Below are 25,503 nucleotides of genomic sequence, written 5' to 3' on the forward strand. Positions count from 1 at the left end.
AAAAGGGATTTAATTGGTTGTAGGGTAGACATTGAAAAGAAAGACAAAAATTCAAAACAGCAAATATAGAATTTTTCAAACGGGCTTTACGTCTAAGAACAAAGAAAATTTTTTGACAAATTTGAGGACAAATTGATTTTTGGAAAATTTTGGGCTACGCACAGGTTCTTGCGAGTCGTCTTGTTTATTTTTAAAAGGTTTTAAAACAATCCCTGTTCTATTGAAACACAATTAAAATTCCTAAAATATAATTATTTTGTGTATCTTACAATTCACAAAAAGGTCATTTTCCCTTGATTGGATGGAAAACCGCCAAAAAATAAAAAATTCCTACATTTTTTAGTCGACTTTATACTTTAGCAGCGTGATCGTCGTGGAGATAGCATCCTAGAATCCGAGATCAGTGACGTTCCAACTGATGAACCAGACGCAATTTTCAATTCAGTTACTATGATGAGTAGGCAAGAGCACACGAGAGCTGAAAAACGACGCGCTGAACAACTCAAGACCAACAGCGTTGAAGTCATTGTGACGTCACCGCTTGGCGACAAAAGGTCACCGAGTACCTTTGAACTGAATCAGCACAAGAAGGAAATTTTAACAGGGAGTGCTCAAATTGATTCAAAGAGGAAGATTCCTCGGTTTGCATCCGTTGATCAAAATTTAGCCGAATCGCAAACCCAACTTGATGTCGACACTTATGACGCAAAATACTGTGAAGTGACTCGAACTTACGAAGATGGCGACGGAAACGAATGCGTTGAGAAAAAGTACTTCAGAGCAGAAGATTCTAGAATTTCCGACATGGTTCAGAACCCAGAATACGAAATTACGGCAACGAATTTGCACTCTGATGACGTAAGAGATTACATAATGAATTCGGGTGTTGTCGATACAGAACTGTGGGCAAAGCGAACAATGTCGACCTCATTGTTAAATCTGGACTCGTTTGATAAGGGCGAGAGATTTCATAGCGTTCAAAACGTCACTTCAAAGGTTGAAACGCTTGAAGAATTTGTAATCGAACAGGAAACATCCACAAATGTTGAAGGTGAAATTGTCACTACCGAAAAAACTTACCCGCTTTTTGACTCGAATGTGGAAGAAAAACCGATGAAGTCAAAATTCTATGAGAACAAAGACCACATAATTGAGGTGACAGTCGTTCAATTGGACGAAAATGGTCAAGAAGTCGAAGAAACAAGAACATTCAAAAAAGGTGACCCGGCAATTGAGGACTTTGTCGCAAACAGAGAAATCATAAGTCAACAAACATTCAGTGGGAAATTCACGCGAACTGTTATCGAAGAAACGAGATCTGAGAAGATAAAAATAGCCGAGGAAGAAATTCTTGAATCTTCAAACACCAAAATTAGCTCTAGATTGGAGAAAGAGTTTTTTGAGGAGGCTTCGAAACTTGATACTTCAAAACTGAGTTCAAAATCAAACTTACAAATCAATACGAGTTTGAGAAATATCCCCGAAAATGAAAATGAAGAAGCTTTCAGGGTCGAAATGTCAGGCAGAATTGCTTCACTGAACTCCTATGACGTCAGTCAAGTCTCGCTAGTCGTGAAAGGAAACCGAGTTCAGGAAAAGCATCTCGGAGACCACGAAAGTTTGGACGAAGTGGGAGTCTTTGAGCTTCGAGTTTTTCCTAATTTGGAGACCGAACTGAGCGAGCAGTATCTGGATCGTTCAAACTCTGATTACTGGAAATTGAAAGATAGTGGGGTTCTGCCGAAAGTCATGAACAAAGGTCAAAGTTTTTCCCATACTGAAGTAACAGTCGAAGTAACAATTCCTGCGCCTGGGAATGATAGCAACTTAGAACACGCTTATATTTACAAATGTCACGACCGAGATTTGCTCGAGTTTTTGAAACTGAACGGCTTAAATGAGCATTTTGACAAAATGGTTAAGAAGGCAGTTCTCGGGATCTCCGAAACCGGAGATTCAGTTCTCGGGAATGAAGCGGAATCTTCAACTGATTCAGACGCCTCTGCAAACGTTGACGTCATCGTTGCAGTCGAGTACTTCGAGGACTTGCAAGGCGACCGTTACGTCATTGTGAAATTCCAGAGCTTTATGGAGAAAAAGGTGTTCAAGTACCCTATCGACGATCCGGAACTCCTCGAAATGGTTCGCAATGGTACGATTCCTGCCGAATCCTTGCCTCATTTGGGGTCGAAGCTTGGGGAATTGCATGACAGTGATGATAACATCTCACGAAGTGTTGAATCAATTCCTAGCTCTGATGAAAAATCTTCTGATGTGACGTCGGATGAAGAATTGATAGAAATAACAACTACAGAAGGTGTGAAACAGCAGTTTAAATTGAACGATCCTGAATTGTTGCTTCATGTTAAAGGGACTGAATATGAACATGAGATTTTAAAGCTTCGGAAAAGTACCTCTAAGGTTAACTTGAACCGAGATCCGAGCAGAAAACGGGTTGCAACCAGTCAAGTCAATGTGCGCCGGAAATGGTCGGAAAGTTCATCGTCGTTATCATCGTCAGATTCCAGCGAGGAGGAACTCGAAGGCTTCAAAGTCAGCCTTGAGTTGCTGTTTATTGAAGACAAAGTTGCAAGCAACGGTTCTAAATACGTTCACGTGACCAAAATTTACAGAAATGATGCCGGCGATGAGTTAGAAATTCAGAAGCAATTTGAGCCCGATTCTTCCAAGATCCCAAAACTCCGGAAGCGACAAGCGACTATAAACTCAAAACGTAAAACCAAGTCTCACATAGACAGACTTGATTTGATGCCGCAAATTGAGTTCCATCTCGGAAGCAATTCCTATCTTCATCGATCACCAACTTCGGTTTCTGGGAAACGACCTCGACTGTCAACTACCAGAAGTGAGCGCATGGTTGAATCTCCAATTTCGAAATCTATGAATAATCTCCAGTTTGAAGATTACGGAAAAATTGAAGCCGAAAATGACGTTGAAATCAATACGTGGACTTTCCGAGCTGAGGAAGAAATTACTGAGGAGGGAGAAAGATTTGTTCATTTGTTTGAAAATAAATTTGGCAATGAAATTGAAACTATTCATAGGGTCGATTCGCCAACCATTGTTGATCTAATTGAGCTCGGTGAGTTACCCGAGTCGTTCTTGGTACCCGCACCCGATGACGAAAACGAACAAGTTGTACAGCGGAAATTTATGGTGATGAAACGACAAATGAACGAGAACCCGAACCAAGATCCCAATTCAACCCAACAGGAAGATCCATTATCAAAGCATAGCTTAAGAGTCGAGGACGCCATTGACAAGGAATCGGGTGACCGTTTGGTGTTGCTGACTGAACAGTTTACAGACGAGATGGGAACCGAAACCCTAAATCAGCAGATTCACCGTCCGACTTCCCCAACCATTGTCCATTTAGTGGACCGAGGTTTGATACCCGCCTCGTTTCTGTTCGAGGAACCCGAACGCGATATCATCGAAGAAGATGAAGATGGTTACTTTACAGAAAATGTCGTAAAACGAGTGTACGAACGAGTGTACTCGGATTTTGTCGAGATCCCAGAGAGCCCTCGGACGTGGTCTTCGTACGACGAGAACGAAGAGGATTTAGAATGGACTCACAAAAAGATAAATCCAGAAGACTTCGACGTTTGCGAAGCAGAAATGGACGTTCAGGAAGTCAAAATCGTAGAAGAATTCTACAATGACGATTCGCAGAACTTGTTTGTTATTTCACGCCGTGGTCGCGGCTTAAATGGTAAAATTTCGACAAAAACCACAAGACATAGAGCCAATTCCCCAACTCTGAAACGGTACTTGAAAGACGGCGTCCCAGTTCAGAAATTGAAACGTCCGGCTAATTTTGAAGATTTATCGCAGCTAACTCAAAATGGTCACTTTTCGCCCTACATCAATGGTTTCGAAAACCACAAAAGCCCGTACTTGAACGTCAACGAACCATCCTGGAATCATGGAAAACTTCTATCCCAACAAGGCGCTTTCCTAAGATTTCAAGAGTCTGAAATTTTGAACCAAATTTACCAGTCAGTAGAAATGAAACCACTTAAAGGCAACGCTGTGAAAGTTGCGTCCTGGCTTGAACCCATTGACGAGAACCAGAAATCAGTCGTATCTGTGGACGCTTTGGAGCAAATCGACCTCTTCAACCAAAAGAGCATCCTGCTGAACAAAGTAATCAGAGATGAACAAGGAAACGTATTCCAGGAAGTGAGAAGTTTCGAACCGGGAAGCGACTATATACAATCTTTAGTTCAAAATGAGTTCTTGCCTCAAACTGTGACCATTCAAACAAAATCTGTCTCCCCGTACTCAATATTGTCACCCGATAGCCCTACATCAGGAAAAGTTCACAGACAAACTTACGAAAGGTCCCAAGTACATTATGAAACCCTTAAAAGCAGATCACCAACGAGTGACCTCCAGAACAAAAAGAAAACGGCCAAAACAATATTGAGCATTGATGAAAACACGTTTCCTGGAACTCTGGAAGAACGTCGTTCAGAAAAAGGGGATAAATTTTTAAATGTAACGGTGATTGAGCCCGTAAATCTTGACAAAAATGACGTCCATATTGCTAAATTTTCACCCAAAAGTGTCTTTATAGATCAAATTGTTCGCTACAATTCACTTCCCATTGCAATTAGAAGTGCTTTGATAACTTCTGAGGGCGATATTTTCGACATAAAAGTTCCTGTCAAAACCTGGGAGTCTGGCAGAGACGAAGCGCTTGTAATTGACACAATCGAACAAGAAAAAGACGAAAAAATTCCCTCTGAAAAGTTTCAAAGTTCTCTTCAAAAACGAGTGGAAGCTATCACAAACATTCAAATAAGCGCTAAGAAAAGCGCAAAGACTACTAAGGAACCCTTAACAAGTCAGGTGATTCCGGAAAAAGAGGAGCAGATTCCTTTTGAAACTTACGACCAGGAAGTTTCCATAAAAACTATCCGATTACGTAATACTGACCTCATTTTCGAACATTTCCCGTTGCCGAATGAACCTAGTGAAGCACCAGAAGATACAAAAGGGTCAAAGTTCATATCGCAAGTTCTCAGAAAGTTCAAAGGTTACGCAATTTCTGAAGCTCAGGGAACTCCAAACAACGTTGACCAGGATGAAGAAAGTTGGAACACTTCAGATCCAGTGGCACTGGATGTTTCAGAAATTGTTGCAGCCAAAGTAAGCGTCATTGCTGACGACAAAAACAAAAAAGTGTCCTTCTACGATGATCCAATGATTAAAACTATCCTGCCTGACATCAATCAAGACTTCCAAAACCTCCCGGATGACGCGCAGAAAAAGGTCGATGAATTGATGGACCAAAAGCTAAGAAACAAAAAAGATCCAGACTTAATTGATGAAGACGAAGTCCCAGAAGACATGATTTTGAAAGACACCAGAGTCTTGGAGTCAACGCCTTTTGAGTTTCCGGAAGATTTTTACCAAGTCAGAGGAACCTGGACTACAAACGATGATGAAGTCAAGAAATTCGTGACTTTGAAGCGAGAACTGCGAGATCACGACGCTGAAGAATCCCGAACGTACCCGAGTGAAACCGAATTCATTTCTGGTCTTATAAAAGACGGAAAACTTCCCGAGCTGAAAGTCGAAGAAACCGTTGACGTTCCAACTGTTGATTGGATGACATCAATTGTTGAAGTTGAAGAAATTTCCATAACTCCTCTCAAAGCTAAACTGGACCGGGATAATATGAGCGTATCAAGTTTAGGAGTTTCCGATTCTCAACCTGTCACAAACATACACAGTTCAGCAATTACGTCATCGCCTGACGTCACGAACGAGTTGGAGTCGGGCTACGAATCGGTGACGCCGAGTCAAAGTGTAGTTTTACAGAGCTCGGCTTTGCCAAGACAACTTAGCAGTAAAGCAGTACCTACTCGTGTCTCAGAGGTTCCGAGCGATTCGGCTATTTCTGAAGAAGTTTGCGAAACGCCCTCTGAATTGAAACCCGAGAACGCTTCGGTAAAACAGGGCAGAAGCGATGACGAAACCGAAGATTACGATCCCGTTTCTGCAGTGAATCGAGTCAACTTGGAACAGGAACCGGGTGATCAGGACTCAGATCTGGAACCAATCGACGACTTCCAGAAAAAGAAGGACAAAAATGGAGAAGAAGCTATTCCATCAGAAATTCCAGAACACGACAAAAAGAAAGATACAGAAGATTTTCCTCTTCAAAACACCGAGGAATCATTTTTGAGCGATTCTGAAATCGGTAAAACTGAAAAATTAAAACCTCGAATGTTTTGTGAAGGAATGGCATTTGCGAGGGAGACAGAGGAAAACTTTATCGACGACAAATGTTACTCGACTACAAACTCAGTTTTCATTAATTTTGCCGAAGATGTCTCAGAAGACTTTGAAGCAAGCCTTCACCCAATGGAAGAGGTCATTTTTATTTCGCCGGAGGAAAATCAAACCGAAAAAGTTCCTGATGATCGAAGTGCAGAAAATCCGGTTCAATATCTGAACGATAAATCTTTAGAAATCATTCCCGAAGAAATTGAAAGTGATTTAGACGACGATTCGAAAAGAAAAACAGAGGCTGAAAATCGCGCAGTTGATGATCAAAATGCCAATCAGTTGAATGAAACAGAAATTCCAGTTTCTCATGTTTCTATTGTTGTCACGCCTGCAGGTCCTTATGACGAAGTTGTCCAAGATATTGATGAAAGCACACCTGAAAATCTCTCCCAAGCTGAGGAAAGTGGCGATGATTTGGACAAACTTCAAAACCAAGAAGACCCTTTCACAGTAAAAGTTGCCCCTGCTAAAACCCCGTCAACTAAAAATCTGGACGATGTTTCCAATTTAGACGAGCCGGAGCCGGAAATTACCATAGAATTGACGATAACCGAAGACCCTGGTGAAAGTGGTGAACCGAATTATGACATCCACATTTCGAATGTGATAACGGAATCGGATTACCAAAAAGTTCCAGAGGAAATTGTCGAGGTCTTCCAACGTCCTGAATCTGAGGAGATAATCCCACTGGAACCAAAAAGTGATCTTGAAACTGCTGACGAGAAGAATCTGGATGACATCCCAGTTCAGTTTGCACCTGAAAAATTTACAACTCATCCTTCGGAGGAGGTAAGTGAGTTCCAGACACCTAGCCATGAGAATCCAGAACTGATTGAAGATCCGAACAACGATGACAGAGTACCGGATGCACTGTTACCACTCAATTACGCGCCTCCAATGGATGACTCGGAGGATGCCGATGACGAAGCTCTTGATGAATTCGGTTTGCCTAAAGTTCATGAAATAATGCCCATTGAAGACAAAAACGCCCTGAAATCAGACCCAATGAATGTGGACGACTTAGAAAATTTACCCACTCAGTTCGCTCAATTGGAGAGTTCTGTCGATCCCGACGCAGATGAAACAACGGAGCTTGAAACTCAAGTAACGAAAACTCCGGTTTCTGAAACTGAACGAAATGACTCATCTGAGAAATTGCCGGAAACACAGTCAGCTGTTTCGAGGCTTGATCCAGCGTATACCAAAAATGAGGAGCTAGAGGAAATAGCTGAGGTTAAACCCGGTTCTCCTCGACATGCGATTGAAGACTCGGATGATGAGTTGTTACCAAGCGAAAGTTCTGATCAATTAAATACACCTGTTCAGTTTGTATCACGTGCTAAATTATTTGACCCTGCAGACAATATTGCTGCATTGAAAATCCCAGAATCTGAAGATCCAAAAAAGTCTATAGCTTCCTGCGACAAGGACAAATCTCCGGAATCTAAAAGCGATCTGTCGCATGTGAAACCCATGGACGATGATGATGAGAATTTGCCCCCACAAGAAACCGCAGAAAATTTCGAAACAGAGGATCTAATTGCGCCCTCAAATGTTAAAGGTTCTCTCGAGGAGCAACCAGATAAGACGGGTACTAATTCTGGACCTCTTCAGTTTGCCCCACAGGAGAAAATTCCAGACCCCTCTGATGATGTTAATGAGCTTAAGAACTCAGAAACGGAAGAACCTGAAATAAAACAGACACCCTTAGATGACGTTAAGAAATCTGGACTCAAAATTGACTTGTCGTATGCAGATCCGGAAAGTCATTCGGACGAATCATCAGATGAATCTGCCAACGATTTCGAAGTGATCGAACCTAGTGAGTTAGAACCTTCAGCAACTGACGATGATGTTAAAAAACATCCGGATGACCATTATGAGCCCGGTTCTAGACCGGTACAGTTCATTTCGCACCAAACTCCCACAGAACCCAAAGATGACGTGAGCAAATTGCAAACTCCAAAAACTGATGAACCAGCAATTTCAGAAGCTCCAATTAACCTGGTAAAAAGACCAGCAGCTAAAAGTGATTTGTCGCATATAGAACCGATTGACAATGATGACGAGCCACAAGATCAAATTGTTGCTGATTTCCAAATAACTGCAACACCCGATGAGTTAGTGCCCTCTAAGGTACTTCGTGACCTGGAAGACCCATCGGATGAGGTTCCTGCTCCCGGTTCTAAACCTCTTCAATTTGTCGGACAGGACTCGTCTTCAGACCCATCAGATACCAGTAGTCGATTGTCGGGCCCCAGAATTGAGGAACCTATGATTGACAAAGTTTCACGAGACAGATCGGATCCTGAAATGAAAGTCGACGAATCGCATGTAGAACCCATGGGCGACAAAAATGACGTGTCCGAGGAGTCTACGGATGAATTTGAAGTTATTGCGCCTACTGAGCTTCAGCCCTCGGAGGTCGATGAAGACCGTGAAAAATATCCTGATGACTGTTCTGATCCCAGCTCAAGACCCATTCAATTTGTCCAACAGCAACCATCGTCAGAGCCCGCAGATGTTGTGAATGAGTTGCAAAGTCCCGGACCTGAGAACCCAGTGATATCGGAAACACCAACTGAAAGCGATGAAAGAGCTGGAACTAAAAGCGACTTGTCATATCTACCGTCTGTAACTGAAAAAGAACAACCAAATCAAGAAACAGCTGAAGAGTTTCCGATGACGTCTTCAGATGAAATAATACCATCAGAGGTTGAAAAAGAACTTGAAAGTCCTCAAGATGACACTTCAGGTCTTGAACACAGACCTTTGCAGTTCGCTCCTCAAACATCTTCGCAAGATCCTTTGGATGAATATGCACATTTAGAAAGTCCAGCTTTAGAAGATCCAAATGCGATAAAGCAACCCGAAGATGACACCTTCGAACCAGATGAAAAGTCAGATTTGACTAGAGTTCACCCAGTTGAAGAACAACCGGATGACGAATCTTGGTCCGATATTGAGTCGCCACATACTGACCAAGTTGTTCCTCAGGATTCCAGCGAACACCCGGAAAATAAAAAGCCAGGTGAGTTTGCAGTCCAATACAAAGATCCCGAGTTCGAACCAGGAGCTGAAGAGAAAACAGATGAACTTGAAAACGACAACCTTGCAGCTGATCAGGTGAAACCTACTTCAAAAGAAGTGAAAGAACAAGATATAGGGGTCTTTTCCCAAATTTCGCATACTTTTACATTTGAAGGAACTACTAATGACGAATCACAGAGAACAATTGTTGCTCTGAAACCTGACGAAGCGTTTCCAAGTGAAACTACCAGCGATAATGATGAATTGGACCCTTGCTCGTCGCCGAAATTTTCAGTGCAGATTGGCCCCCAGGAACAAACGAGACCGGACGTCAACGTCATTACGGAACTGGTTGTTGCAGAGCCAGAGGAACCAGTGTTCACGATGACCACGGCTGACTCAAGCTCAGACGAGGAACCGTTTGTTGTCCACACAGTTTGCGAAGTTAAAAATGATGAAATGATAGAAATGGTAGAAAGAATCGAAGAGTTTGAAGTCAAAGTTGATGATGATTCAGCGCCTGAAGATATTTCAGAAGATACCAGTAAAGTTTCTCGCTACAAAACAGCAATCACTGATCAATTGGAAACATTTGTTGACCCCCAGAATCCCAACGACAATACAGAACTACTTGAAAATGAAAGAGCTGTTAAACCAAATGACGAAAAGGTATCACCATTTAACAGACCGGGTGATAATGCATTTGACAAATTACCCGAAAAAGAAGACGACGATAAAATCCCAAAACTTGACGACGTCGAAGAAAATGAAAACGATGACAAAATCCCAAAAATTGCCGACTCTCCAGAAAACGAAGACGACAACAAAATCCCAAAACTCGACGACGTCGAAGAAAATGAAGACAATGACAAAATCCCAAAATTTGCCGACTCTCCAGAAATTGAAGACGACGACCAAATCCCAAAACTCGACAACGTCGAAGAAAATGAAGACGTTGACAAAATCCCAAAAGTTGCCGACTCTCCAGAAAATGAAGACGACGACCAAATCCCAAAACTTGACGACGTCGAAAAAAATGAAGACGTTGACAAAATCCCAAAAGTTGCCGACTCTCCAGAAAACGAAGACGACGATAAAATCCCAAAACATGACGACGTCGAAGAAAATGAAGACGATGACAAAATCCCAAAAGTTGCCGACTCTCCAGAAGACGAAGACGACGACAAATTCCCAAAACTTGACGGCGTCGAAGATAATGAAGACGTTGACAAAATCCCAGAAGTTGCCGACTCTCCAGAAAACGAAGACGACGACCAAATCCCAAAACTCGACAATGTCGAAAAAAATGAAGACGTTGACAAAATCCCAAAAGTTGCCGACTCTCCAGAAAACGAAGACGACGATAAAATCCCAAAACATGACGACGTCGAAGAAAATGAAGACGATGACAAAATCCCAAAAGTTGCCGACTCTCCAGAAGACGAAGACGACGACAAATTCCCAAAACTTGACGGCGTCGAAGATAATGAAGACGTTGACAAAATCCCAAAAGTTGCCGACTCTCCAGAAAACGAAAAGGACGACAGAATCGCAAAACATGACGACGTTGAAGAAAATGAAGACGATGACAAAATACCGAAAGTTTCCAACGATCAAGAAATGGAAGAGGACGATCAATTCCCAAAAGTTGGTGGCGTTCTAGAAGAAGAAATTGAAGTCAAAGAAGATGAAACAATTGAGACCCCGAACCTACGTTTGCCTCAGCTCAATTCAGATGAAGATCATCCAACAATAGCTCCAGGTTCTCCTCAATTTTCTTATGACTTTGACAATCAAACCGACGAAATATCCTGTATCATTCACGAGCAAATTGAAGATTCGCCTGAGCTGGAAATAAGCATGAACCAAATTCCTGTAGAAAATGAGGAGCTTGATGAAAGTAAGAACTCCGAAGATTCGGAGCCGAAATCGATCGTAGTTGTTACTACGCGCGACCAGGACACCGATCCTGAGGATCAAACGGAACCTATGTCCAATTTTGGGTTAGATGAAGTGAAATCAGAATCTGGAGTTTTAGGACCAGATCAAGAGCGTTTGGAATCAAGTTCCCAAGTTGACAAAAATCAACCAGAGTCACTCGTAAGTGAGAGTTCTGAGACCGGATCTTCAGGAGGTATTGTTTACCCTAGCGAGTTCGACCAGACTCCACTGAGAGCCAGCATTGAAAATGAAGAACCTCAAAATACCAAAGATTTTCCAAAAATAATCCAACCACTATCCGAAATAGTTCCCAACTCTTTAAATGAACCTGGGCGACCCGAAATAGAGGATACACTCCCTGAGGAACCTATTCGACCCAGTGATTTGAAACACCCTGAAACCGATGACCTCGTCAAAGCCGAGGAGTTTCAGCCACATGTCCAAGAGAACGAATCAGATCCTAATTCGATCTTGTCTGGTCTTGATGATAATATCGTGCCGATAGTTGTCGAGGATATCAAAGTGTCCATGAGTCAAAATCGACCAGAAATTGAATTCCCGTTTGATGACGATCTTGATGAAGAGGATGAAAGTGCAGATGAGTCCAAACAACCGGATCTTCAAAACGAGGTTGACAGAGATCTGAAAGAAGCCAGAGAGGAAACCTTACAACCCCATTTTGAGTCGGTGAGACCAGGTATGTTCTGTGAAGGTATGGCTTTTGCAAGCTCTAAGGACATTGTCAAAGATGATAACTTAAATAAAGCATGCGAGGATTTTCCTTTGAGTCTATCTGATCAATTGCGAGAACCCTTTAGCATAAATGAGAATGCAGCAAATGATCCAGGATCTGAAGAACTGTTCTCTGTTGAAGTACAAAAAACGGATCCGATGTACGATAACTTAAGTGGAAGCGGAAAAACTCCACAAGTCCATTTAGACCCCTCATCTAGTGACGATGATAGCACTGAAGAAATTGTGAGAGAATTCCAACCCGGTTCTGAGGAAATTGACCCGTATGTTGTTGAAAGCATTGATCCAACGAAACAACTAAATGATCTTAACAAGAAATATCAGCCAGTTTATTCCAATCTATCTGAAGAACCAGAGTCAGCTGGAGAAAAATCGGTTTTGCAACTCACAGATCCAGCGGAAGACAAAGCTGAACATAAAATCGCTGAAGAATCGAAGGACGACTTAAAACCTCGAGAAACAGGAGTGAACCCGTTGAGTAAAATTGAAGAGTCCGAAACAACTCTGGATTCCGAAAATGTGGCAGAAGATGATCGAGTTCCTGATCCCACAAAGGCTAAGATTGTCAACGAAGAACCCAGCGAATTTGAAAAACTACCGAGTGGAGACTCTAATCTTCCCCAAAAGATTGACTTAGTTGCAGAATCTGACGAAGAAATTGTTGATGACGTTCCACCTCTTGAAAATGTGGCAGACGATGATCGAGTTCTTGATCCCACAAAGGCTAAGATTGTCAACGAAGAACCCAGCGAATTTGAAAAACTACCGAGTGGAGACTCTAATCTTCCCCAAAAGATTGCCTTTGTTGCAGAATCTGACGAAGAAATTGTTGATGACGTTCCACCTCTTGAAAATGTGGCAGACGATGATCGAGTTCTTGATCCCACAAAGGCTAAGATTGTCAACGAAGAACCCAGCGAATTTGAAAAACTACCGAGTGGAGACTCTAATCTTCCCCAAAAGATTGCCTTTGTTGCAGAATCTGACGAAGAAATTGTTGATGACGTTCCACCTCTTGAAAATGTGGCAGACGATGATCGAGTTCTTGATCCCACAAAGGCTAAGACTGTCGACGAAGAACCCAGCGACTTTGAAAAACTACCGAGTGGAGACTCTAATCTTCCCCAAAAGATTGACTTAGTTGCAGAATCTGACGAAGAAATTGTTGATGACGTTCCACCTCTTGAAAATGTGGCAGACGATGATCGAGTTCTTGGTCCCACAAAGGCTAAGACTGTCGACGAAGAACCCAGCGACTTTGAAAAACTACCAAATGGAGACTCTAATCATCCCCAAAAGATTGACTTAGTTGCGGAATCTGATGACGAAATTGTTGATGACATTCCTCTTCCTGATATGGACTCTTCAGAACAAGTGAACAAACTGGATTCAGCGCTTGACTTGTCCAAGCCTGAAGTGTACGACCCATCAGAGGGTATCCGCGCTTTAACTGCCGTCCAGATAGAACAAAAAGCGTTTGAAAACGCTGACATAAATGAAGATAATGAAATAGTCACAGACTTTAGCCCAACTAGCACTAATGTTGAAATAGATCCTGATCAGGAAAACAAAAATTATCAGTCTAAGCGCGCAATATCCGTTTTGACATCGAATTTGGTCCCAGATGACGAGTTTTTCTCGAAAGCACTTCCCGGTGATGGCAACGAAGAGTCAGAAGAAACTATAGAACCCATCACAGGTATGGAACTTCGACCTGTTAAAGAGGCAATCATGCAAAGCATTGAGGAAATCGGGAAGCGATTTGTTCACCTGTCAATCAAGACTGTGAAAGAGGAAGGAGAAATTGTCGTGGAGTACCGGAGATACGGTTTGGATGCTCCTGAATTGTCAAACATTCATGGTGATTCCCAGAACTTCTTAGAGCATCCAGAACAGTACATCGAAGTTACAAGAATCGAAGAGGATGAGAACGGCGAGAAGAAAGAAGTTACAAAATACTTCAGGTATGATGACCCCGGACTTCAGAGTTACTTGTCTGAAACCGGAGTCTCTTCCGTAGACCAACTTTCAAAGGTCAGTCATCGGATTACAGATCCAAGTCTGCTGGACAAAACTGGCTTCTTGAAGGGATCACTTGAGTATTATCCGAATGACGACGACCAATATACTGTTTATGTCAAATTTGTTGAGAAGTCACCGCTGGGTGAAAATGTGACTGAAGCGAGACACTATCTTTCCCCCGAGGCTGAAAACTTCGTTGTCCCCGAATCTGAAGTTGATCTCAAGTCATTCACTCCGTTTGGAGAGAACTTCTACCAATTGGACTTCAGTTTCAGTTTGACCAATCAGAAAGTAGTACGAGTTAAAAGATGGTCAGCAGAAACAGACCCTTGCTTCTCATATCTGGTCAAAACTGAGTTGCCAAATGTTGAGACGTTGAAAGATACAGAAACTCTGAAAATATCTCGACCAATCAAATCTTCGGACGATTTTATGCTGAATTTTGTACCCTCTGAAGTGCGGAATCTCGCAAGCGCAGTTTACTTGAAAATCACCCCAGTTAAAGCGGTAAAGATTCATGAACAAAAAACAGACAAATATGATATCAACAGGATCGACGTTGACATTATGGTGCCTCGATTTCCATCTTCGGCAATCGATAAAATGGTTCCAGAAAGTTCTGAACAACCAACCATGATTGAACAAATTGAACTTGGATTGAAGCCAAATGATGAACCAATGGAGTCAAAATTGTCTCCTGAAAGTCTAAAAGGAGAAAACCAAACGAAGATAACCGATCTCAATATTTCAGATGAAACGCCAAAACCAGCTTCATCAGAAAGGAAGTCTTCCGAAATTTCTGAGGAAAAGCCTGAATTACTTTCGCAAAATGACAGAAAACGGCCTGAAAGCAAGCCGAAGTTCAAAAATTTACGGGACAAATTTGAAAATACTTTTAAGCCAACTCAATTATTGACAGAGTCCGATAGTGAGGACGAAAAAATTGATCAAGATGAAATCGAAGATCCGAATGATTCTAAATCAACACAAATAGCGACAGAGCCCAAAACCATGAGTGATGAACTACCCAGAGGCGATAAAAATAATATCAATAGTTTCGATGACGTAATAATTATCAGGCACCGGTTCTACTCCAAAATGCCGGATGTTACAACTTTAACTCAACGCCGACTAATTTACCAAACCAGAAATGACAGAAAAGTCATCGGAACTCTATTCGATATCTCAAAAACGACAACTGACATTTTGAACCGAAGAATTACTAAAACATCGAGGTACGTAAATCCTGGGACTGAAATCTTAGACGCCAACGAACTAAAACCAATGAATCATTTTTTGAAAACGGATTTTGAAAGCTTTGATGATGATAGGCTCCATACCAAAAGAAAGGACAGATGTCCAAATGTTGACCCCAACAGATTGCAGTTTACTATTGAAGCGCAGCCTGACCTAATTGAGCGATTTTCATTGGATGAAAAACTGGACCAATCCGGACACGGTGATCGAACTCTGAGCAAATTCGTCAATGAGCAGAAGACGGATTGCATTGTTGAAACCAGAAATTACAAGTCAAAATTGGTCAGAGTTTTGATCGAACCCGGCGAAGCCATAACTGATGATTTGGAGTCGCCAGATTTTTACGAGTTCACTGTTATCAAAAAAGTTGATGACAAGGTTCTTAGAAACAGAGTTTGGATTCCATCCGATGGAAAACTTCCCAAGTTTTTCACAGAATTCGAAGACCTGCCAATTTCGGGAAACCGGAAGTTCACGGCAAATGTTTCCGGCTTTGAGCGCGATGATTCAGGCCTGAATGTTTTGTTCACCAGTGAACTAAAAGTCGTCAAAGTTGAACATCTTGAAACTTGGAGTTTAATTGACGCTAACCGAATGGATTTATTGGACTTAGAAGAACTATCGCCTAAAATTAAAAGGAACCGGATCATTATTGAAGTTCGTCCCGTGATCAAAATGAAGTTCTCAGAATTTTGGGATGGCCGTGAACGATGGGTACTTCACACTCGTAAAATGATGGAATATGAAAAAATCTACGATTTAACGTCGTACGTCAAAGTCAAAATACCCACCATTAAGAAAATCAGAAAAGCTACATCATCGCTGAAAATGTTCAGTTCTTCAGTATTTGGCAGCCGAAAGTTGATTAACCGAAAGGTCCGATCAAAGAGCGAATCGGGTAATTTGCATAAACCAGCTTCAAAATTGTACCTAGCTTTGCATTCTGGCACGGAAAATCTTCCTGGCAAAGAGTTGAAAAAGAAAGCTTTGATTTCTGATAAAGACAAAGACAGCAATAAACTTAACACTATTGAAATCCAGTCCAAACTAGTCAAAATTCCTGAAAAAGATTCCGAAATTGAGCCCGAAGTTCACCCCGAAGGTGAAGAAAATTTGGAAATATTTGAAGCGTCTCCAATTACCGGAATTACTGTGAAACAAATTGTCCAAGCTCAAGTGTCTAAAATTGTCGTTTTTGAAGGAACGTCTTTTGACAGCCAAGGAAACCCGTTCATGGAAAGACGAACATACCGTTCCGATGATCCGGAGCTTTCAAAAGCCCTAGAAAACGATCCAAGTGCAATCGTGTTGCCTTTAGATCCAAATGATGATCCAATTGAGAGGGTGAAAACTCAGGAGCCAATGGAACAAAGTTTAGATGAGGCACCACAATTGACCATCAATGTTCAGGACAGCGACGGCAGCAACTTTTTGTACCGATACGTAGACGGAAAAGTTTTGAGTGAGGACAACTTGAACAAACTTGACACAGATCCCCTTGTGTCCGAGGTCGCTGATGAAGTGATTGCAGAGCCTATATCTAAGGAACCTTTAGATGAGGAGCTAAACGTCCAGGAAAAACGAAAACGCCAAGTTCAGAAAGTTCAGAAGCATGTTTTGAAAATTGTTCGACCTGGAATCCAAGAACAACTTAGTTTAGAGGAAGCTTTCAGAACTGATATAATCGACTCAGAGACGTATCTCAACTTGAAACAGAAAAACAGCTTGCAAAAGCCTCGAATTTATGATCCAGTGACTTGCCAGCCAATGAGAGTTGAGAAGCTGGAGAGCCTGGGAGTCGAACTGCCGCCCGCAATGCGAAGAGTAGCTCAACCTGAACTGGCGATTTCACAAACAAGCTTAGCAAGTTGGGAGTCTGAGGAGTTTGGACCCCGAGAAGTATCATTCAATCAAGTTGTTTTAGCCCAACAGCCTCAGGGTTCTTCCAAATTCGACAAGACACTCGACAGCGCTTCAGTTCAGCATAAAGCGGTTGCGATGACGTTACCTCAAGTTAAGACTGTCCATTCAAAAGTTCGTGAAAATCAAGAGCCAATTTTAATGGCAGAAAAAGAACCGGAATACAAGGCTCGAATTTCTAAGAAAGTTACAGTTCTCGACCCCGTTACGGAAGAGAGAATTTCACTGGAAGAAGGTTTGAGACGTGGTTTGTTTGATGAAAAAACTTTCCAAGAGTTCAAACGAAGTGAAAGAACAGAATCTGGGGTCCCAGTTTCAAAACAGGAGTATCTTGAATTAATGAAGACGCACAAGCCTGTAGAAATCATGAAAGAAGTCGAGCTTCTTTACTTTCCTGAAGTTTCTGAAGTCGACTTTGAAACCCAGTTTCTACAAGATTTAGTTCCTGAGATCGAAACGCAGAAAGCGGTCTATGTAGCCGAAGAAACAGTTGACCGAAGTGGCAGCAACAAAGTCACTCCTGAGGAAGCCTATAACAAGGGACTGATTGACCATTCGACATATTGCAACTTAATTGAGTACGATACATCAGTTGAACTGGTAACTGTTTCCACAACTCAAACGGTTCCTGTTAGACCTCCCGATGGTCTGTCAAGTCCAGTTGAACCAATGGACCGACACGTTTTTGAAGAAGTCACGGTCATGGAACCCCTAATGGAAACTTCGGAAACCCCGGTTGTTTTCAATCCGCAAAATAACGATCTTCTTTCGCCAACCAGCGCCTTAAATATGGGATTAATTGACCAGACAACTTTCACAAAGTTAATGTTTGAAGTCACAAGTGTCCTTGAAGACGCTAGACAGCTGAGTTCGGTGTCAGACACGTTCGTCCTGAAGGTCTCGATTCTCAACCGAAAAACAGGTGATAGATTGACACCACGAGAGGCGTTTGAAAAGGGTTTGATCAACGCGGCAATTTTGGACATTCTTGAAAACAGTCCAACTGAAATCCAGTTTTTATCACCAAAATCTGACCTGTGGCAAATTCTGATCTTCGAATGTGTGAGTGAAAACGATGACGTCACGCAAATATCATTTGACGATGCGCTAGAACTGGGAATAATCGACTCTAACTTTTACGTCAAAATATTCGAGAACGCAAAACACAAACCCAAAATGACGACAGCAGAACTTCCCGAAAGTGTTCGGATCCAGTACGAGGAGACGAAGTTATCCAAAATTCCGCCTTCAAACCTTGGTGGAATCATAGTTGTGACGGATTCCGAAAGTGGAATTACTCTCAACCTTGAAGACGCGTTCGAGTCTGGCCTCATTGAAAGAGAAAAATTCCTGCAACTGAGGGAAAAAGAACTGGCAGGAATCCATGAACTTGAAGTTAGTCAAATTGATGGAAAAGTTTTTGTCTTTTCCTCACAAACTGGGGAAACGTTTAGCGCAGAGGAAGCATTCACTCGAGGGTGGATCTCACTTCCTGTTTATGAAAGACTTAGAAAAAATCAGGAAAACTCAAAATCAGTCAGAAATCAACAACTTCCTAGATCTGTAACCATAACAGACCCAAAAACAAACAAACAGTATACAATAGAAGAAGCGTTTGACCGAAAATTGATTTCTCAGCAAGGTTATAATGATATTATTTCGAGATTTGCATCTATGAACAATCGGAAAGAAAGCACAGAGTCGAATTTGAAATTGAATATGGTAGCTTCCAGTAATAGAAACAGTTTTGCCTCCAACTTAGACTTGACCAGTCTGCAAGATATTCGATTGCAGCCGTTTAGCACGTCTCTGGACATGGTGAATTTGGACCTCAGAGCTCAATTCGAAGAAATGGACTTGACAAACGCTAATGAAAAACTTCCTAGTCTATTCAACTTCGATTCAAAGGGCTTCGAATTCAGTTCGGACGGAGAACAGAATGAACGACCAATCAGAATTCCCGGTCCGTGTGTCATTGTCGATTCAAATTCAGACATCCGTATATCGTTAGAGAGTGCAATATCTCAGCGAATTGTTATAGCTGACGATAAAAAATCAATTCTTGAAGCTCAAGTGAAAAAAGTTCAGAAATTTGTGAGAAATTATTTGAAAAACCTTCAAGTCAAGAGTGAAAGAATTGACGATGATTGCCTAAATTTCAAAGAATTTGCTGCCAAATTTTCACTCAGTGATTCCGAAAAACAAAAAATTGTTGATAAGTTGTCAGAAATTGTCAACAAAGTTCGAACGGAGGAAATGCTAAGCCAGCAAGGTTTTATAGTTTATGATTCAAAAACCGAAAAGACACAAATTTCGAAAACCCGACACATAATGCCCAAAATTCAAACAACCTTCTATATACCAGAATCAGCAAAATTCTGCGGTTATGACGAAATCTACGATTTTCTGAGAAATGATAATTCTGAAAAACTTGACAATTTTATTGAGAACTTTTTGTCAACAGTTTCTGGTCAGAAATCAGATCCAATTTTCACATTCGTCTACACGGAGACCAGCGAAAAGATACATACTTTAGATCAAGCTTTAGATTCCAAAACAATTTCAGTACAAACATATCTCACATGCGTTCAAGGCGACCTTCAGAAAATGACTTTTGTCTCAAATTCCGAGTCAAATTCCGATGAGCTGATAAGTTTACCACTCGCTTTATCACAAGGAATTATCACCGACAAAATTTATAACCAGTTAACGCAAACATTGCCTGGTTATAACTGTAAAATCACAGACATTGAAATTCACGACCCGTTCTGTGGAACAACTGTAAACATTGTCGAAGCTTTCGATCAGGACAAAATTTCGTTGAATCAACTAAAACAGGCTATTTTGATGACCACTCAAAACCCCGAAACAACTTGTAAGCTTTTCATCACTGACCGAGAAAACGATTCGGTTTTATCGCCGTTTGAAGCAAATGAGTTCAACTTGATCGGATCCGACGAACTTAACTCTTTGCTGCTGACTAATACAACATCATTTGAGAAAATCATACCCTCAGGAATTCAAATCTTGAACCCAAACAGTCGCGAAATCTTCACATTGGAGACGACCTTCGAGCTGGGGTTCACGAATTTTGACACTTACGAAGATTTGTGTTCGCTAGCATACTTAAGACCCCAAAGTGTTCCTAAACTTCTGGTAATGTTAGAAGATTCAAAATTGGTTTCACCGATTGCGGGATTTTTAGACGGGATTGTAGACAATGACCTCTATGAAAGCATCAAAAACGACAACATTCACTACCTTTTGACCTTGAAACCTTCGGAAGTCACGATTCTGTTGTCAAGTGACAACCTTCTAATGAGTTTAGAAGACGGTTTCAGAGAAGGCTTGATCGAGTTGAACGCTTTTGCGAGCTTGTTGGCGTTAATGAGCGAAGATATAGAGCTATGTTGTTCATTTTTGGTTCTGGATCAAAACGACGGAAATTTGTATGAGATGAAAGAGGCCTTTGAACGGTCCTTGGTCGATATTGAAGCACTACTTTCAATCGATTTCGTCCTAATGTTGAAATATAAGTACTCCGAAATTCAAATATTTGTACCTGGGAAAGTTTTATGCAGCTTGCAAGATGTTCTTAAAAATCAGCAAATTCCATTCAGAAGTTTTATTCAACTAGTCATAAATAGTAACACTCCAATTGAACAAACTTTGGTGTTCAACCAATCGTCGAACGAATTGATCAACCAATCAGATGCGCTGAATTCCAACTTAATTGACCAATCAGATTTGGTGCAATTCGCAATTTCAAACAGTTCGGAGCAATTAATTTTCTTCCCCGATCTAATGCAATTCTTCTCGCCCAATGACGCACTGACTAACGGACTAATTTCATCGAAAGCGCTAGTGGGAATTAAAAACAACTTAACAGAGACTGGAAACTACTCAACAAAAATTGTTGTTTGGCACAAAAATACCGAAACAATTTTATCGACCTACGAAGCCGTGTTCAGAGAAATTATCACAAAAGAGTTATTTTACGAATTGAGTTACCAAAGTGAAGAATTTTGTCAAATTTGGCCTAAGCCAGAAATTTCAATTTACTCCATGGAAATGGACGAAAGAATGGAATTATCCCAGGCCGTTTTAAACAGATTAGTTCTGCCTGAAAATATCACATTGTTGTTAGAAAAATTAGAACAAGAACCTGAGATATTTCCGAAAATGCTGATTGTTCACGCGACAATGCAAGATATAATTGTTCCGCTAGACGCGGTCGAAACTGGCCTTATGACCAGAGCTGAACTTGACACAAGTTGCGAAACATTTGAAGGCTTGAGAACTCCATTCAAAGATTCGGGGCTATATCTGTGGCTGTCTTACTCGAAGAAAATCGTGCCGATTTTCACCGCGTTGCACGAAAAAGTTATATCAAATTTTGCATTCATGAATATCATCAAAAAAGTCAAAAACGAACCCGAGTTAGTGACCAAACTTTTAGTTTTAGATGAAAGTTCTGAAAATATTTTCACTCCGTTAATAGCTGTTGACTTAGAAATAATGAACGTTGAGGATTTTGATGAGGTTCTGACATCACAGCCAGAAATGATTCAACCAGTCAAAAGTACTGGAATCAATATTCTAGATTTTGACAGCGGAGACTTAAAACCAATTGAACAATGCGTGTTACAAGGTACTATAACTCTAGAAAGTTATACCGACATTTTGAAAGTTTTTGGTGAAAACGGAACTGAAATCAGAAAAACGATGTTGTATTTCTCAGAATCTGATGAAATATTGACCCTAGAAGCCGCTTTGAATAAAAATTACATAAATCACGACGATGCTGAAACTTGTCTGAACAATGACCCAAATTTTTCCTATCCTGCTAAGTTTAGCGGTGTATTTGTGCTGCTGGTTTCCGAAAAACTGCTTTTATCAATCGAAGAGTGTCTGAGCAGAAACGAGTTGTCATTTGAGGAGTTCCAGAATGTTCTGGAAGAATCTAGACGAACTTCGGAGGTGCTGTTTGTCAAATCGTCTAGCACTGGTCATTTGACCTCTATCGACAAAGCGTTGCTGGAAAGAATTTTGCAGGCGGATATCTACAAAGACCTTCATGAACGGAAACCAAATTTGTTCAAGGACAAACTGTTACCAGAAATGTACATCATGAACGCAGAAACAGGAAAAATAGCAGACATTTCTGAACTTAAAGACGAAAATGCAATTCCGATAACACTGATAAACAAAGTCAGAGACGCTTTCGATGTAAATAAATTTCAGAGTAGAAAACTGATGATTTTTTCACCTGACAGTCAAGAACTTTTCACAATTTCCCAAGCTATGATCAACCATTTAATTGATGACGACTTTTACGACGAAATGTTGAATACGCAACCTGAAGTTTTCGAATTCCTACAGCCGTCCGAAATAAATATTGTAGTTTTCGAAAATGGAACTGAATTCAAAGTATTGCCCTTAGAAAGCGCTGTTGAAGCTAAAATTCTTCATCTCTCAATCTTCGATGAAATCGAACAGAAGTTCCTCAAAAACCCCGCGTCCATAACCCGTGCAATGATTTTCCACAACCAATCGCTCCTATGCCTTTCCGAAGCCTTGAAGCAAAGCATAATTTCTACTGAATTGTTCGAAAAGTTGAAAGCGAACGAAAGGGGATCAGAAATTGCGTTCGAATCAGAATCTGTTATTTTTGATTGCGAAACTTCAAATCTATGCGAACCGACAGATGCTCTAATTGACGAAGTTATAACTGAGCTGCAGTTTAATGAAGTTATAACTAAAGAACTAAACTATCCCGAATTTTGCAATCTATTATATATTCAAAGCAGAGACGGAATTCTTAATTGCGTCACGAATGAAGCGGAACTCAACCGTTTAGTTGATGAAAACAATTACGAAAACTTGAGGCAATTTCTAAAACCCTTAAAAGAAAAAGAACCCTTAATTCTCGATGCAGACCGAAATATTCTACTTTCGATTCCTGAAGCTCTGCGTAACGATTTAGTAACATGCCAAATGTGCGATAAACTTTGTGAACAAATATCAAATCGGCCAGAAGAGCTAACTCAAGTTTTGATACCGGATAAAGCGTCTAAGACATGTATTAGCTTGACCACTGCTTTAGAAAATGGTACACTAAGCCGAAAAGATTTTGAGACTACAATTAAAAATTTTCCTGACGCCAACAATTTTTTGAAATTTCCGAATGTCGAGATTCTAAATGTGAACACAAATTCTGTCGATAAAATTTACGATTTAATCACAAGTTCAGAAATTGACAGTCAAAAAGCGAACGATATGTTAAGAGCAATAGTACAAAACGGTTTTGAGAAGATGAAGAAGGTGTTGATCTATTTACCGAATGAACAAAAAATAACAACATTACGGTCACTGATGAAAAACAACAAAGACCCAAATGCGGGTGACGAGTTGGTCTCAAAATGCCCCGGAACCCTTGAAAGTTACAATTTGCCCGAGGACGTCTACATTGTTAGCACGAATCAAAAAATGGTACCCTTATTCAACCTGGTGCAACGAAAAATTCTTTCTTTTCCTGACTACGAATTATTAACTGAACAGCTGGCTAGAAATCAACGAAACATAACCAAAATTGTGGTAAAATTGAAGATAACTGGCATCACAGACGAAGTACCAAATTTTGGCAACTTGAAGCTTGACATGTTTTCTGAATTATCTGAAAATTTGAGAAGACAATTACAAAATTACGGGTCATCTTCAGAAGAGAAGCAACCAACTGGTTTGACTGTTTTCAACGCAACTTCAGAAGAAATTACTCCTTTAGAAAATCTCCATCTTTCAAGCGAATATGACAAACTCAAATTCCAGAACGTTCTAGAAAAATTTGAAAGCAATTCTGAAGGCTCAACTGGAATTTTAATTGCGAATGACAAAATAGCCGGAAATGAAAGTTGTCTTTTTTGGCCTACAGAGGCGCTGATTAGCAGAAAAATTGAAGCATCACAAATTCGGGATCTCCAACGTGATTATCCCGATGCTTTTGCGCCTCAAAAAACGTCGGGAGTAACTCTAATTGACATCGAAAGTGAAAAAATATTACCTATTGAAACGGCCGTCAACATCGGTTTGGTTACTTATGAGGATTATTTACAAATTCTAAGCAAAGCAGAGTTTGACTCGAGTTTCGCAACAAATTGGGTTCTATTTGATTACGAGAGCTTGCAGCCAAGAAGCGTTCCAGTCGCCACAGTTTGTTCAACCATGACCTCTGACCAGTATAAGAGAGCCTTGAATCTAGAAGTTGCTCCAGTACCAATGGAAATCGAGGACGTTGTTGACGGAGCAGCGTCTGCTGTCATCGAACTAGAATCCGTTCCAGCAATTGAAACCGAGCCAAAGAAGATTGCCAAGAAATCACTCGTTAAAAAAGTTGCAGAGGCCAAAAGTTCAGCTGCAAAGAAACCAATGGCGAAAGTGGTTCAATCCCCAGTAACTCCAGTTACTCCGAAGAAGGTAACCAAGGGCCCGGGTCAAGTCACAAAAGCTCCAGTTACAAAGAAACAACCCGTAATTAGACGGTTAAATGATGAGCCAGTGTCAACAACGACGCCCAAAACAGCGAAAGGTTCGATTTTTTATTTTATGCATTTAAATTTCAAGTCTGTTTTCCCGCGCCGTAAAACTTTTTATTGCGAAGTTTTCTCGTAAAATATAATGAAAATTTTTTAAAAATAATTAGATATATTTTTGCAATTTATTAATGGACTTAATAAACAATGAACTGGTGATAAAGTAAAAGCTCGTTTCTGTTTTTGACTTTGTTAAATTGGAACTTATAAAGAGGTGCTTCTATTGATCCGACATATCTTTAGAAATTGTAGAATATTAACGCGAGACCAGCTTTTTAATTCTCCAGAGCCAATCGCAAATTTTTATACGGTTCCTAGTACGTGTTTTTTGAAAGATTAAACATTCTATGAAATGAAATGAAAGATTAAAGCGAGTCAAGACTTCGCCAAATTGAAAATTGAATTAATTGAAGATGACATGTATTGGCAGCACGTGACAAGTAGATTACAGAAAGAAACCACGGATTTGTTGCCTGGGACAGACTCTAACTTGCGATCTCTTTGCATAACTTATTTTTGAAAATTTCCAATTTATTAACTGCCTAAGAATTAAACTTACACATAGTAAGCTGCCTCAGAGTTTTATCACTAGGAGCATTTTTGCTCTTATTATTTCTTGATCATTATTACTCGTGCTGTGTATGATCCTTGTCCTCAAAAAATTTTT

The 25,503-nt window shown here is 40.7% G+C and overlaps 1 protein-coding gene across 2 annotated transcripts in view; it reads left to right on the top strand.

The window, feature by feature from the left end:
- The window catches only part of LOC142339596 (uncharacterized), a 144,716-nt gene that overhangs the window by 87,801 nt on the left and 31,412 nt on the right, over nucleotides 1-25,503 (top strand). The window contains exon 22 of one of the 2 annotated variants that reach the window (XM_075389745.1): nucleotides 361-24,832. In XM_075389745.1, the coding sequence (XP_075245860.1) occupies nucleotides 361-24,832 (24,472 nt within the window). The remainder of the gene's footprint in view (nucleotides 1-360; nucleotides 24,833-25,503) is intronic. The other variant, XM_075389746.1, reaches the window with a different exon arrangement.

This window comes from Convolutriloba macropyga, chromosome 5 (assembly GCF_964194025.1).
Source record: "Convolutriloba macropyga chromosome 5, txConMacr16.3, whole genome shotgun sequence".
Classification (NCBI taxonomy): domain Eukaryota; kingdom Metazoa; phylum Xenacoelomorpha; order Acoela; family Convolutidae; genus Convolutriloba; species Convolutriloba macropyga.